The following is a 16198-nucleotide window of genomic DNA, read 5'->3' on the forward strand; positions in this document are numbered from 1 at the left end:
GACCGCTTCGAGCGGGGCCCGCCCCTGGCGGCATCGCCCCTTTAAGGGCGGCCGGGGGGCGTGGCCTGGCGGGAGGCCCCGCCCCTCCCGCCTCGGGCGCCCCCTGGAGGCGGCCGCGCGGGCGCGCCCCCGCCTCCCCGGCTCTCGGCTCGCGCCGCCGGTGCGGGGCGTGCGCGCGTGCGCGCGGCGGGGGCGCGCGCGGCGGGCGGCGTTCCGTCGGGGCCCCGCGCCCCGTCCCATTCATGCGGGGCAGCGGCGGCGGCGGGAGCCGGGCGGGCGCGGAGCCCCGGGCGGCGGCGGCGGCGGGGGGAGGCGGGCGCGGAGGAGGAGGAGGAGGAGGAGGAGGGGACGGAGGAGAAGGAGGCAGTGGCGGCGGAGAAGGCGGCGGCGGCCCGGCGGGCGGCTTGGTGTGGAATGCAATTATGGCTGGCACGGCGGAGGCGAGCGGGGACCGGAGCCGTGAGTAACCCGGCTGCAACTTTCGGGCGCGGCGCGATGAGCCCGATCGGTCGGCTCGTTAAAAGGAATGCGGATTTGGCTTTATTGCTCCCCTTACAAAATTTGGATTTATTGCCGCCGCGGAGACGGCGCGGGGCCGGCCCGGGCAGGGCACGGCGGCCCCGTCGGGGGGCGCGGAGGGGCCGCGGCGGCCGGGCCGGGCTGGGCTGGGCCGGGCAGGGCCGGCGCCGCGCTGCTGCCGCCGGGACCAGCCCGCATTGCGCCCCGCGGCTCCGGGAGCCGCCTCCCGCGGGGGCACAGAACCGCGCCGGGACCGAGCCTCTTTCTTTATCCGCCGCACGCCCCGCGTGGGTCTCGTAGCGGCGTGTGCCGGGGACCGGGCAGGGACGGGCTGGACGGGCTGAGGGCCGCCTCCCATCTCGGAGCTGCTCGGGCCGGGGCGCTCCCGCGGGGAGCCGGTGCCAGCGGAGCCTCCCTACCCGGTGTAGCGGCGGGGCTTGGCCGCCCCCTCCTCCCCTCCCGCCCCGGCTCTCGGTGGCGTTCGCTGCCCCAGCCCCGCGGCCGCGCTGCCCACCCGGCTCCGGCACTGCTGGGGACGTGGACCGGGCTCAGCCCTTCCCGTGCTCGCCGCCTCGGATCACGGATCTGCCCTGCCCTGCATGCCCGCTGCCATCCCCGCACCGTGCTGCCCCACATCCTCGCTGTCATCGCTGTGTCCGCACTGCCCCGTATCCCCGCTGCCGTGCCCGCATTGTGCTATCCCATATCCATTCACGTATTCTCGCTGCTTTGCATCCCCGCATCCCGCCGGGGCGCGGTGAGCGCCATCCGGGCTGGGCTCGTCCTGAAGCCACAGCGCCGCCGCTCCCTCCGCGCTCCCCGTTCCCCAGCCGCCGGCGGGGAGGTGCCGCGGGCGCCCTGCGGAATGGGATGGGATGGGATGGGATGGGATGGGATGGGATGGGATGGGATGGGATGGGATGGGGTGAGATAGCTGCCGTCGCCCCCGTTGTGATCGTTACTATTGTGATCGCGCTGTAGTTTGGCAGCGCAGCGCTGGGCACCTCCGAGCGAGGCGTGGGAGGCTGCGGTACCTGTGCGCGGGGCTGCGCCGGTGCGCGCCTCCCGCCGCCGGTAGGAACGTGGAAGGTGGCGAATAAAGCCGGCTGCGCGCTCGGTGTCCCTTAGCCCCTTTCCATTCCTGCCCAGCGAACACATACGGCAGCTCCGGCGTGCGATCGGGGAGGGATTTGCAAAATCTCTGTGGCATGCTGAAATAAATCCCGGAATCCCGCAATCGCCTTCTCCTCCCTTGTCTTCCTTGGGGGAAAATTCTTCCTTCTGCCTCTGGCCGAGCGCCGGGGTAGGGGGAGCCAGGGGAGGGGGGCTGGTGTGTAAACAGGGCTTAACATGAAGGTCACTGGTTAAAGAGGAGACGGATGGGAGAGAAAAGACAGGCATTAACCTCACTTGTTAGCTCCCCCCTGGCTTCTGCTTGGGGAGGACAAAACAAAAGCAGAACCTGCTAACGGGGGGGATGAATATTCATGGATCCTTCTCGTACGCTCCGGGACACGGAGGGGAGAAAAGTTGGGCAGATGAGCCGCCTCCCGAAGCTGCTTTTCCTCCAGCTTGCGAGAAAATCCTTTTTTGCTGAGCGGGAGCTGTGTCGGAGGGAATTATCAGCCTTTTGCTGGATTTCTTTTTTATTTTTTTTATTTTTTATTTTCTTTCGTGTGCGGCTGCAAGAATTTAAAAGAAAAGGAAAAAAAAAAAAAAAAGAGGAGCTGAGGCTATTGACTACATCAAAGGTTATCCATTTGAAAACACCATTTTCCTCTGAACAGCGGCTAATTGCTTCCTGAACAATCCCAGGGTCTTTTGTATATACTCAGTGGGCAAAATGAGTGACTCGATGTCTCTCTCTTAAGACACTGGTGACCGAACAGGGCGGAAAGGTGGAGAAGCCAAGGGAAAGCAGTGGGGCAGATGCCTCTGGGAGGATGCATGGATAATTTCTTAAGTGGCTGCAAGGAGGGAAGGTTTTTTATTTCTTCCCGCTCGCCGCCGAGTGATCTACTGGTGCCAGCGGATGCCGGTGCCGGCAGCAGTGTGGCGACACGGGGCTGTAAGGAAGGCTGGTAAGGAAGTTTGGATTCAAAATACCCGATCGTGCGTGTGATCTGGTGCTCCCCATCCGCCTGTGGCTTTGGCTGCCGGTGCCGCTCCTCCGAGAGCGCCTGGATGCGCCCGCTGCTCTCGAGGGGCTGCGGGGAGGCAGCGCCGGGGGCTCTGGCTCCTGCTCCGCTGGGTGGCTGGGCTTTCTGCAGCTGCTACCCTGAAGATTAAAGTTTTGGCGACGTTGCTTTTGTTAGCATGGTGATAGCGACGTCGGGGAGAGTTTTCCCTTCTTGGCTTATTTATTTTTTTTTTTTAATAGAAGCATCAGATTTGGAGGAGAGCGCAGGCATTCGTGCCACGCTCGGGCTGTGCACGGAGCTGCGGAGCAGAGCCCTTGTGCTCCGTCACACAAAGCCCTTTCCCCGAGCGAGGGATAAACAAACTCCTCTGAACTCCGCCGGAGACGGAGCCAGGGCCGTGCCGGCGGCTCCCGGGGAGCGTGTTTCACCGGGGCTTGGCGCAGCCGGAATGGGAAGGGCAATAACGCGGCAGGGCCGCCTCCCCTCCTCCACGGCGGCGGCAGCGGGGCTGGCCCCTGCCCCGCTCCGTGCCAGCGCCGCGCCGGCTGCTGCCGCGCCTTCGCTGCGTTCCACTTCTGCCGAACGCAGCCGAGCATCTGGCCCTGGGGTCGGGCTGAACGAAGGAAGCTGGCATGTGTTTGTTCGCTAGGCTGAGTGTGGGTCAGGGCCTTTGTTGCTGCCTGCCTTGCTGCTGGCTGCAGCGCTCACGGACCCAGCCCTGAGCTGGCAATTTCCGAGCGGCAGAGACCGGCGCTGCCGTGCTGCCCACGCCGGCTGCTGCGAACCGGGGAGCATCGCCCGTGTCCGGCTTCTGCCGAGGCCCGCTGGGCTTTGTTGTAATTGCCTTTCTGTTTAGGGTGTTCTGGTGCCTTGGTATTTTGTGTCTTCAGTGAATCAGTCGTGGTTTTTGGCACCTCTGGCTCAATGGAAAGGGAGCCTCGAAAGAGCCAGGACAGCAGAGGTGCTGCCATGACTCTGTGGAGTGACAGGAGGGTGGGCATGGGTGACCCCAAAGCCCATAATGCCATCCTCACTGCCTGCAAGCTGGAATTTTTCATTAATCTGAACCTCTGGAATGCCTGTATTGAGAGAACTTAAGATTGTTGTTGTCTCTGATCCATAAATGTCTCCTTCAAGTTTCTGTGCTATGTGGAAAAAAATAGTGATTAGAGGGTTCCTGGCCAGGGTTTGACCAGTGAATGGCTTGCTGATGTACCATGTGTGTAGAGGAAGGCCCAAAGACTGGGAATTATGAGTGATGTAGAGCTTGGTTCAGCATGTACCATGACTCCTTAACTTTCCTGAGTTTGGATTGGGCCCCTTTTCCCAGCAAGGTGCTGAGTGCCATGGCTTCATGCAAAATGAGGAGGAGCAAGTGTTTGCCACCATCCACTGGTGAGGTGACTGGTTTGGCTGTAGGCTGGAGACAACCAGCTTCTTTTCTGGCTGTAGCTGGGAAGTGCTGCATGCAATGCCCTGGGGAACATCCCACTACAGATATGTGGTGCTTGGTGAGAACGTTTGTGCTCTGACACTGTCCCTGACCCACAGCCTCATCCATGCCCCTCTCAGTCTTCCCCAGGGTGCAGCATGGAAGCTGCATAGATACCCCAACATGGTCTGTCTGCTACACTTGGAAGTCACATTTGAGCAAACATCTTGTGGAGGAGAAAAGGTGCAGACAGTAAATAAGTTTTGATGGTTTCAGTGCCAGGCATGGGCCATCCTGGCTCTTCTGCCCTGCACTCGGCATGTGGTGTAGCCAAGCCCACACCTTCCCGTGGGTTTGTCAGAGCGTGGCCAGACACAGGAAGGTGTCCTTGTTTGCCTTGCTTCCCTGAGCACCCTGCTGTTGCCTCCAGCCCTTGTTCCAGGTGGAAGCCACCATTTAAAAACCTGAATGAAAAGCATTTCAAAGTTTATTTTCCCTTTAGCCAAGGCTTGGCACACCTCGTCTTTGTTGCTGGTGTGCCGAGATGTTTGAGTCTTGAAGAAAACTCCACATCCAGATCATCAGGCTCACACTCCACAAACACTTTTGTTTCTTTCTTCTCTGAAGTTGCCTTGCATGGTGCAAGATGGACTATTTTGGGTGATTCCTCTGTCCCCATGGTGTCTCAGCGTAATGAGAGCCAAATTCACCCCTGCCCTGTGCCAAGCTGTGCTGCTCTGTGCCTGGGGCCAGAGACCCTCGTGAGTTGCCTGAAGAACAGAGGAGATTTTTTATTTCTGGGGTCAACTCAGGGCCTGGTGTGGCCTGGGTGCGATATCCTCTTTGCTCCTTGAGCTGAGATTGTGAGGGATTTTGCTAGAGAAAGTACCCGAGGTGAGAAGATGCCAGGGGTGCCAGAGACAGGCTGCATGGCTCTGGGGGACATGCTGTGCAGGGACCATCTCTTCTTCATCTTTCTTCCTCCCTGCCAGCAACCTGCAGATCAGCCTTGGGGCTTGCTGCCCACCTCCTCATCCTGAGCATCCCGCAATCTGCCAGCCAAATTGGCACGGAGACCCGGGAGTGCTGGTAATCCAATTTGGGCAGTTTAGCTGCACTTTGCTCTCCGTGTTGCTGGCCGGAGCTCGGGAGCTTTAATCCAGCTAATGACCCCAGCTTGAGCAACCAGGACCATTCTCTTGACTCAGTTTTCCTTTCTGTTGGCGATGGCGAAGGGCTGAGGCTGCTTCTGAGTCCTGTCTGTTGTATCAGAGACGGTTTCCAGGTATAGGTATGTGTAGGGACTGGAGGGTGAGGGCAGCATGAAGGGACACAGCAATCCTTGCTTTCTCTTAGTGAGATTTCTCCTTCCTTCTTCCCGGTTTTTTTTTTTTTTTTTTTTTTTTTCTCCCTCTTTTTCTGGTAAAGATAAGCCCTTCTTCCGGAGTTATTTTGCAGCATAGTATTATTTTCAGGAAGGCAAAGCCAAGAAAAATAGAAGTGTCTCTCTTCCTTGGGTTGCCTACTGTTTAATGTACAAAATACAGGGGTGGTAATTGCATTAAAACATGTATAATTATACTGGAGGGAGGAAAAAAAATTCCTGCTAATTGCACATGTGTTTTGAACTGATAAATGTTGAGTGACTCTTCATGTTTTCTTGGGAGTTTGGAGGAGCAGAGATGCAGTCTGGCATGTGAGGGGTTGGGAGCGGGGGTAGTTTCCCAAAATTATTGGGAAGCTTGGATGATCTGAGCCCCTCTGGGGTAGTGTCAGTGTTGGGGAGCCGATCCTTTGCGGATCCATTTCCCCATCCAGGCAAGACTTGGTGTCATTGTAGGAGCCCTGTGGGTTCCTTTGCTTTATGTGATTAGTTAAACAACTGTTTGTGTGTCAAAATATTCAGGCTCTCTCACAGAAGTAAATTCCTGGCAAGAGAAGACGCAAATTCCTGTACTAGGGGGAGAAATTTCCTGTGTATGTAGCCCCACATCCACGGTCTGTTCCTCCACTTCTACCAGGGTGTTGGCATGAGCGGGCGCTGCTGGGGGGCAGGGAGGAGGAAGGATGGTCACACTCGTTTCGAGTGGCACAATGTGAAAACCACATTTCCTTCTGCGAATGCCGGCCGTGGAGCTGCCGATAACATCGCAGGTAATTATAATGGCAATAAGTTGTTTGCTTAGTGCGTGTGGCCGGGCTTTGTGTACGGGCGTTGCTTCGCTCTTCCTGTGCAGACTGTTAGCTTCAACAGGGGAAGAGGAAAACCCAAAAATATTTTAGGAGGAGTTTAAAAATAATCTCGGAGCTTGGCTGGTGGGCAGGATGTTTCGCAGGATCGTGTTCCCTGCTGGTCCGCGTCCAGCTTTGTGGCCCTCAGAAGGCTTTGCTGGATAGTGTTAAGTTCTGTATTGTCATTTTGGCCAGCCTGAGGGTTCGCTGCTGGGCTCTGGGAGCTGGAGTGCGATGGGAGTTTGCCCTGGGATTTGACTTTTGCACTGGGTAGATCTGGCTGCCCTGTGGCAGAGCAGTGTCAGAGCCGGGGTGTGAGCCCCAGCTTCCAGCTGCCACGGCCTCTGTAAAACATTTATATCTGTTCCCCAGCATCGCATTCCCTCCACCCCCATCTGCTTCTCCATGGTTTTTATTCCTACAAGTGTTGGCATGCTGGCAGGGTCCCTGCCTGCCCGCTGCTGCTTATCTCCGCGTCCGGCTCCTGGATGGCTGCTTCCTTTCTGGAGCCGAGGGGGGCTCTCCCCTCTCCGGCGGGACCAGAATCGGCCCGAGGAGCCCTGCTGAAGTCAAGAACCTGTTTTTCAGGCTGATGTCATCGGGAAGAAATGGGGGTGGAGGAAGGCAGGAAGGCAGCGCCGTTTCCGAAGGAGAGCCGCTGCCGAGCCCGGTGACGCTGACAGCAGCCCCGGCTTCCACGGCTCCCACTGTTATTCCTTATCAGCACGGCCGAGGTGCCCGCGGGGCTGCTGGCACACACGGGGATGCTGGCACACACGGGGATGCTGGCACACACGGGGATGCTGGCACACGCGGGAGAGGTCCTGCCCTGCACAGCCTCATGCCTGCGTGGGAGAGAGCTGGGAGGGAGGGATGCCACGGGGCCGGGGGAGCGTGTCAGCTCCCAGCACAGCAGGATCTCTTGGCCCACTGGCTGTGCCTTGTATGGCTCCCTGGCTTTCTGTGGGGGTGGTGGCACTTGCTGGAGCTGCCATCCAGCTGCCTTCATTAGCAGAAAGTGGGTTTTTGGCAGAGGTGCTTGGACAGCTCTCCCGGCACAGGCGAGCGGCCGCCTCCTCTCGGTTTTGTGCTGCAGGAGCCCGTCCATGATGTGATGATGCCTGTTGGAATCTCAGCTCCTCGTGCATGGCGTCAGGCCATAGCAGCAAGGTGATGCCTGTGCCTAACGTGGCTTGGGGCTGCAGCTGGGATCTGCAGGAAGAGGAGAAGCCTTGCTCTGCTCTCCCTCCCAGCCAGCAGCTCATGGCTGCAGCCACACTTTGAAGTGTGCTCTGCCCGGGTTGGGTGGGTGAGACCACCTTGCTGTGGGAAATTGGGGTGGGATATGCTGTGTTGGCACTGTGACACCTCCTTGTTAATATCAGATGTTCTTTGCCCATGGTGCTGTGAATGAAGCTTCTTTTGGACTCTCAGAACAGTTTTCCCTGTGGTGGTGTTGCTGTGGGGGGACTTTTGGGCTTTTCCTCTTCCTGTCTCTGCCTGTACCATTGCCAGGTGAGGCTCTGCTCTCTCTCTGGATGTCTCACTTCTCCTGGGTCAGCATCACTTTGGGAAAATAAAACACAGGGCTATGCTGAGCTGGAAACTCCACAGGGGAAGCAGAGCCAGGACCTGAGCCATTTCCAGCTGTGGTTCTTGGGGCAGCATAAGTGAAACAGCAGAGGGGGAAGGATGGGGGGTTGATAGGGGAAGGAGAAGCAACATGGCTTGGAAAAGCTCGTTTGGAGAAGTTTTGTGGTTGTTTTAATCAGAACTAATGTGATAGCAGTCGTGCTTGTCTCGCCGCAGGGCAGCACAAGTGCTGGTGTCAACAAGGGGCCAGGCAGAAGCCTGGGAACGTCAGCTTAGCTGGGATTAAACCAACCCCAGAATGACCTCCCTTTGCTGGAGTTGAGGGGATCCAGCAACCAGGAATCCTCCTATGGCAGCACTCCATTGCAAAGAGGAAGCTCTCCAGATTCCCTCTGGGATTTGGGGGAAGCGCTTGTGACAGAGAGGTAAAAATGCAGCTTGGAGAGCTGGGCTGGAAGAGGGGCATTGATTTGGGGAGGGTAAGATCTTGGCTTTTGTTTGTGGCTGCCCTGGCCCAGTGAGGCATGTGGAGCAGCAGACTGGGGAGCGAGGAGTGATACATTATTCCCCAGGGAATGAGATCAGACAAGGGAAGGATGCTGATGGCCAGAGGATCTCTTGTTGGACTTCTCTGCTGTTGAGAGACCTTGCTTGTGGATGACCTTCTGGGTCTCTGCAGGTCCAGCTGGACCAAGGTGACCTCTGCCAGCAGGGCTGGTTTTTGGGACATTTATGTGGGGCAGTGGACTGATGGGTTGTGAGAATCAGAGTCTGGGAGTGTGTGGGCCAAAGACAAAGGGGGAGGTGGCCTTCAGGGAATTTGGTCTGTACTTCTTTGCTTTTAAGATGGGGGCAAGATGTTATTAATTGGTCCTGATTGAGGTGACAAAATTCACATCAATCTGGTGTTTGAAGCCTTGAGTTGACTTGGGTGTTGATAGTAGGAAGCCACAGTCCCATGGCTGGTGTCCTGGTGCCTTGGGTTGGGGTCTGTGGATGATGAGAGGCACAGAGGGGTTGGAGGTGTTGTGCTCTGTGTATGCTGGTGAACAAACTTCCTGAAGTAGGATGGGAAGCAGCAGACTGTCCCATGTGGATGATTACCCATGGGCTGTGCACTGGTCTCCATCCCAGTCATGAGTTGGTCCAGGTCTGTGTACTCTCGGCTGCAGGGAGCACAAGGGAGGGTGGGGTGCACTTTCCCCCTGGAAAGCCCAAATCCAGCATGTGGGCTGCAAACAGAAAGCCCCTCAGCAGCCCTTGCAGGGTCCCTGTATGGACTGGGATACCCAGCTGAGCTGTAGGAATAAGGCAAAGGACAGCCACCCACTCACTGCTGGTGTCGCTGGATGGAGCTGGGAAATGTGTAAGGTCTTGGTCCGTGCCTGGTTTCCTGGAAGGATCTGCTGAGGCTGTCCTCATGTGCTCCTTGCCTTGGGCTGCTGTGGTTGTGGGGAGCCTGGGTTTCCATGTCGGAAATGCTTGTGAGCCCTTTTGGAAGGGCTCTGCAGAGCAGCCTGCAGTCTCTTGGTGGTGAGTGCATGTAGTGGCTCCAGAGCTGTTCTGGAGTTCAAGCTGTTCTTGGCATGACATGACTTCTTGCAGAGGACCAGAGAAGGGGAATTGTGCACTTGAGAAATGCTATTTAATTTCCTCACTGCTTGTTCTTTTATGCTCCTTTTTGCTGAGGGTCAAGCTTCATGAGCCCTTGGGCAGTAGAGGGCTGCTTCTCCTTGTCCTGTTTCTCAAAATAAAAGAGGCTGAATTCTTTGCCCAGAAGATCCTTGCAGGACAGGAGTGGAAGCTGGGGTGGATGGCAGGATGGAGTCCTCAGTCCCTGCCTGGGAGGGATGGCAGGAGCTTGGGAAGAAACTGAAGATGCTGAAGATATTCTTGATTGGGTGATAGTAATGGAGACTGGGGCATTGGGGCAGCTTCAGAGCCTGCCATTGATTTCATCAGGGTGTGGTTTGAGCCAGGGATAAGGTTTTTAATGATTTAACTCACTAACTAGGGAGGGACCCCAGCCAAATAGTTTTCAATGACTGTATGCAGTTAAAGAAGGAGTTAAAGTTTAGCCCTGTTGCAGCAATTGCATATGTAGTGCAGCTCGAATTTGTACCACCACCAGGCTTTCCTCATTGCAAGGCTTTTCCTAGGCAGATGAATCTAAAAATACACTAGCTCTAGGGTGAAGCTGCCTCTCCTGTGGCCCAAAGGTTTTTTTCTCCCCTGGATAATCTCCCCTCTCTCCCCTTTACTAATTACTGGCAGCTTGTAGCTGGTCCCTTCTTGACTGTTTCTTCTTGCTGAGAGAGCAGCAAGTGACTTGGAGGGATTGCAGGTAAAGGCCCTTTAGATGCCATTTCCCCTTTTGTGGGTTTTCAATCCCACACCTTCTCCACTCCAACCTCCCTTGCTAAAGTGCAAGGCTATAAAGCTCTTGGTGTGTTTTGCTGGGAGTGAACCTGCTGGGGTCGTGTTGATGGAAAAGCAGGGGTGGCAGGTGGGGCTGTGAGTGCCAGATATGCACCTCTGTGCTTGTCTGCATGTTTAAACCCTGTCTGTGGGTGCTCCCATGAGGGCTGCTGCTTTGTAGGCTAGTGCTGCCTCTTGGACTTGCTGCCTGGATGAGTGCAGAGGTGGTCCTTAACTCTCTGTCCAGTCTTTGCCTTTTAAGGTTAGTTTTTCCATCCCAGTACTCTTGCTTTGTGCTATCAAAAGTGATTATTTTTTTCTCAAAGTGTGATCTCCTGTCCCAAACACAGGTTTTTGGGCATATTGCAGGACCAGAGAGCTCTCACACTTGGGGGATGAGTGCTGCTGCCCCCATGCCACCTCTCCAGCAGCCAGGAAGGGGGACACTGGCATCTCTGGGGATGAATGCTGCTGCCCCATGCCACCTCTCCAGCAGCCAGGAAGGGGGACACTGGCATCTCTGGGCATGTCCATTGCTTGTTGCTGCAGGGCTCATTGGAAGAAGCTGGGGTGTGTGAGTGTTGGCCATTCTGGGGTGGGTAACCCCCATCCAAGTTTTGTAGTGGCTGCAGTCATTCCAGTATGGCCACTTTGAGGTGAAACTATGAACAAATGTCCTTTCCAGTGGGGGATGAAGGGGACTGGGGTGGATTTGGCTCTTGTGCTGGCTTTGTTTCTGATGGCTGGTTTCCTTCTATAAATATATGTGTATGTATATATATATATATATATATATATATATTTGTGTGTGTGTGCACATGGAAATAAAAACACAAGCCTGTGGTGCTGTCTGGCTGGCAGCGTGGCCCCTCTGTGGGGTGAGCCCTGGGGATGCTCAGTGCTGCATCACTTACTGCCCAGCAGCACAGCCTGGCTGCATTTGTGGCCCTGCTCTCCCAGCTGGCATGCATGCAACTGGGCTGGGGTGAATTATTTTATTGCTGCCTGTTTCAGGGCAGGGCTTGGCTCCAGGGTATCTGCCCAGGGTTTTCCATGTCTTTGGACTGCACTGGATGTGTTTGTGGTGGCAGTCATATGTTGGCCCTGGACTGGGTGAGCCCAGGGCGAGGTGCCCTGTGGTTTAAAGAGTGTGCCAGTGGAGGAGCTGCCCTGCCTTAGCTGCACTGTGACCTCTCCATGGCACTTGGAGGCTGTGTGGCAGCAGGGAAATGCCCTTTGGCTGCTGCTGCCACAGGCAGGGAGTGGGGGCTCTGCTGCACCCATGCTCCAGTGCAGGACTGCCTGCACTGTGGTGGGCTTGAGCCCTGCTTTAGTTCAAAGTTCCATATCACTGAATCCCAAAGAAAGCAGACAAACTAACCATTTGTGCTGTTTTATTTTTATTAATTCTCGCTGATGGTTTCAAGCAGGACTGGACAAAACCACCACTGGTGTCAGGTCACTAGGACGAGATGTTGCTGCTGTAGTATATTTAGGAGCAGAAATCTCTGAGGAGCTCTGCAGAGTGTCATCTCTCAGCTTGCCCCAGCTCTGCCTCACTTTGCTCTCGTTCCAACTTCTGATTTGCAGCTCCCTACGTTAATTTGGGAATCTCCTTTTGGGCTTTCTAGCCCTGGTTTGTGGCAGCAGCTCGACCTCTAGTTCTCTCACCCACTTCCTGAAATAGAAGCAATGAATCATAGAAATGCACCAAGAAAGCAAGTTCCCTGTCGTGCTCTCTCATCCTGGCAGGAGATGCTCTGGTTGGCATCCCCACGCTGCACCAGTCTCCCACTGTCACCTTCCCCATCTTCCCCATTCCTTCTCTCCTTGGCACGTCACTGACACATGAATTTGGTGTAGGTGCTGGTCTCCTTGCCAGGCAGACACTGTGCTGTTCTGAGGGGCTCAGCCTCGTGGGAGCAGTGTCTTGGTGACAGCTGTGCCAGTTTCTTGGGGTGGGAAACCACTCTCTGGTTTTCTTCAGGAAACCCCAGTGCCTGCAGCTGCTGGGCTGTGGCTTTCTGGGCTAACCAGTGGGTTTGTATTGACAGTGCTACTCAGTCCCATGTCAATGTGGTTTGGGGCTAATAAGCTTTGATCTGGGGTGCTTGTTGTTATTCTCTTACCAACAAGCTCAGAGAAATGAAGATTCTGAGCAGTGTGAGTGTCTTCTGGGAGTGCCCTTGCCCTGATAGTGTTGTCACTACCTATTCTTTGCTGGGAGGATCCCAGTGTTGGAAAAGGTGGTAGGAATGGGTGATTAGGAGCATGGAGATGATTTCCAGGGTGTGCTTTGATTGTCTCCACACCCATGGAGCTTTGTGGCGTCTGGATTTGGTCTGAGTACTGCTCATGTGCCATTGTCCAAATGTCCCTTGAGACTGTTGCCTTGGGGGTGGATATGTTGGGAAGTCAAAGACAGCAGGGTGAGGAGCATTGTGGGCAGAGGCAGATCTGCAGAGAGGGTTTGGAAGTGGTGCAGAAGCTTTGCCCAACGTATCTGGGGTTCAGGGGAGCTGGCAGGGCTGCAGGGGTGGCCAGGGCTGGGCTTGCCCTGAAAAAGGAGAGGGGAGTCTTGTGTATGTTGCGAGTTGGAGAAGGAGAGAAAAAGTTTCTCCTTCTCTTTAGATCTCTCCCAGTCTGGCTCTGTAACTTGGGAGGGGAGCAGCAAGAGTGAAGGATGGAATGCTGGGTTAGCTCAGTGCTGGCTCAGTGATGATGCAGCCCCCCAAGCATGGGGCCTAGCTGGTGGGTCCCACAGCCCTGCCAAGGGCAGGATGCTGTGGCTGGGGCAGCGCTCAGCCCTGCTGATTTGGCAGCTGGCTGCCCTCTGACACCCTGCCTCGCCAGGGCTGGGATCTGGCACAGCTGCCAGGCACCGCGGGCCATATTTCCTACCTGTGCCACTCCCTGCTGGGGATCCTCTCGAGGTATCAGGGCTGAGTCAGAGATGGATGATAAGGAGAGAGAGACATGCTCTCCTCCTCCACTCCCTTCTGGAGTGGCTTATCTTCACTGGCTGGGAAACTGAGCTGGTGGCCCAGCCATGGACCTTGGTCCCACCTGGGGTGGATGGATTTTGATGGTAGGATGGGCTGTGTGCTGGCAGGTGGGGTTTACACAACCCCAGATTAGTGCTTGTGCCTGTGTGGGGAGGGTGGAGGGAGAAGATAAGGATGGGGTGTAATGGAGGGGCTGCTGAACCCTGCAGAGAGCAGAGCTTTACATTGGTTTCCTGTGGCCGTCTCCTCCCCGCTGCTGGGTGCCAAGGTCACCCTGGTGTGACCTTGTGTGGGGTATTTGGCTGGCTCCCCACTGCTTTCCTGCTCCCTGTTGGTGAGCCCCAGCTGTGGCACAGCAGCAGGCAGAGCATTCCATGCCCCCTGCCTGTGCCCCCTTGTATCTCTGGAGTCTCTCAAACCAACTGTCTCATGTCTGGAACTGTGCTTTCCAATGCATAGAAATGCCAGAAGGACAGGCTTGTCCTTGCCATGCCCGCGTGCTCCCTCCAGCCCCTCCTGCCCATGACCCTCCTGGCAGGCAGGTGGCAGAAAAGTGGGTAACATGCCAGGGCTCTTGGCTCTCCCAGCTCCTTTAAAAGGTGCTTTTGAGAGCCTCCTCTGTGTAGGGGCTTGGTCTGTGCTTGCTGCTAACTGGGATTTTGCATCTATTCCCAGCACTGCTGTGGAGTGGGACTGGGGCAGCAAGTCAGGGTCTTTTCTGCCTGCTAGAAAAATGTGAAGCAGTGGAGTCTTCTGGGTGGGGTGGAACAAGCTTGAGTCTGCAGGAAAGCCTCCTAACCCCACTTTTCTTGTCTTTCTCCCTCTAGGGTTGACTGGACTGGCCACGCCCACGATGCCCTGAATGCTGAGCGAAGAGGAAGCAGAGGAGAGTGTTTCCCATTAGCTCCTCCTCCCTCCCCCATCCCTTTAGTTTGGATTTGTTTCTATTTATTTTGTGGCTGGGTTTGGGCATGGCCTTGGCTGGATGTGAGGCTGCTGCAATGTGGCTCCTTTGGCTCAAGCATCACTTGTCCATCCACATTTGGACCTTGCTGCTCTTGGGGAGCACCTGGCTACCGCTGGCGGAAGGCAGCCCCAAATCTCCCTTTAGGACTTTCCCAGTTACAGACTGGAGCTTGACACACTTGGTGGTCCATAACAAAACTGGGGAGGTCTACGTGGGGGCTGTCAATCGGATCTACAAGCTCTCCAATAACCTCACACTGCTGCGGACCCACGTGACGGGGCCCGTGGAGGACAATGAGAAGTGTTACCCTCCGCCCAGTGTCCAATCCTGCCCACACGGGCTGGTCACGACCAACAACGTGAACAAACTGCTGCTGGTGGACTACTCGGGGAATCGGCTGATTGCCTGCGGCAGTGCCTCCCAGGGGATTTGCCAGTTCCTGCGGCTGGACGACCTCTTCAAGTTGGGTGAGCCCCACCACCGCAAGGAGCACTACCTCTCCAGTGTCAACGAGTCGGGCACCATGTCTGGTGTCATCATCGAGGTGCTGAATGGGCAGAACAAGCTCTTCATTGGGACGCCCATTGACGGGAAGTCAGAGTACTTCCCCACTCTCTCCAGCCGCAAGCTGATGGCCAACGAGGAGAACGCGGAGATGTTTGGCTTTGTCTACCAGGACGAGTTTGTCTCCTCTCAGCTCAAAATCCCCTCGGATACACTCTCCAAGTTCCCCACCTTTGACATCTACTACATCTACAGCTTCAGCAGCGAGCAGTTTGTTTACTACCTGACCCTGCAGCTGGACACCCAGCTGACCTCTCCTGACTCCACTGGGGAGCAGTTTTTCACCTCCAAGATCGTCCGCCTCTGTGTGGATGACCCCAAGTTCTACTCCTATGTGGAATTCCCCATTGGCTGCGTGCAGGACGGCATCGAGTACCGGCTGATCCAGGACGCCTACCTGACCAAGCCTGGCAAGGCTTTGGCCAGGTACCTGGGCATCTCAGAGCAGGAGGATATCCTCTTCACCATCTTCTCCCAGGGCCAGAAAAATAGGGTTAAGCCTCCCAAGGAGTCTGTGCTCTGCCTCTTCACGTTGAAGAAGATCAAGGATAAGATCAAGGAGCGTATCCAGTCGTGCTACAGAGGGGAAGGAAAACTCTCACTGCCCTGGCTCTTGAATAAGGAGCTGGGCTGCATCAACTCGGTAAGTTCCCACCTGTCTTTACTCAAGCCAGACTGTTTCTGGTTTCTGGTGGTGTTCTCTAGCTGGACCTTTCCCAGTGATTTGAGCTGTGTTTTCCCCGTGGATATGGGCAGTGAGGGTGGTATGCTCAGGCCTCAGGGCATCTGCTGCAGCTCTGCTGTGGAGTCCCTTGCAGATGGCATATGTGGGTTTGTAGGTGTTGTGTCACATGGCACTTCACAGTGGCCGAGCAGAAGGTGCTGGAAGCAGAAGGATGTGCAAGACAGGGAGCACAGACCTGATGGAGGGAGGTGGGGAGGCTGGTGGTGACAGCAGAAGTTGGTCAGATGTTCAGCATGGAGGGACCACATCCTCTCCATGGGGTGCTGGGAGGGCACGAGGCACTGTCAGTGAGGTGGCTTTTGGGAATGACCAGTGCAAACTGTCATCCAGAGGTTCAGGAGGTGAGTGCTGCTCTCCTGGAGCAGTGATTCCCAACTGAGGGAGCACTCTTTCTGTCCCCTGAGGGCTGTTTTCCTGCCTGTTCTCACCTGAGTGCTTCTGCTCCCTGCTGGTGTCTCAGCTGCTCAGTGTGGGACCTCCGAGTCCTGGTGGGCAGGGAACCTCCCAGTTTGGCTCCTGGGGTTTGTATGCTCATTGAACTGATACTGTTACTGCATTCTTTTCTGGGCAATGTTACAAACT

General features: G+C 56.0%; 1 protein-coding gene across 2 annotated transcripts in view; it reads left to right on the plus strand.

Moving 5' to 3' along the window:
- The first annotated feature begins 305 nt into the window (after nucleotides 1–305).
- PLXNA1 (plexin A1) overlaps nucleotides 306–16198 on the plus strand; it is a 116377-nt gene continuing 100484 nt past the window's right edge. The window contains exons 1-2 of one of the 2 annotated variants that reach the window (XM_021532004.3): nucleotides 306–459; nucleotides 14168–15514. In XM_021532004.3, coding sequence (XP_021387679.1) covers nucleotides 14312–15514 — 1203 coding nt within the window. In that variant the 5' untranslated portion in view covers nucleotides 306–459; nucleotides 14168–14311. Of the gene's footprint in view, nucleotides 460–2364; nucleotides 2601–14167; nucleotides 15515–16198 lie in introns of those variants that run through there. The other variant, XM_021532015.3, reaches the window with a different exon arrangement.

This window comes from Lonchura striata, chromosome 12 (genome assembly GCF_046129695.1).
Source record: "Lonchura striata isolate bLonStr1 chromosome 12, bLonStr1.mat, whole genome shotgun sequence".
Taxonomy (NCBI): Eukaryota; Metazoa; Chordata; class Aves; order Passeriformes; family Estrildidae; genus Lonchura; species Lonchura striata.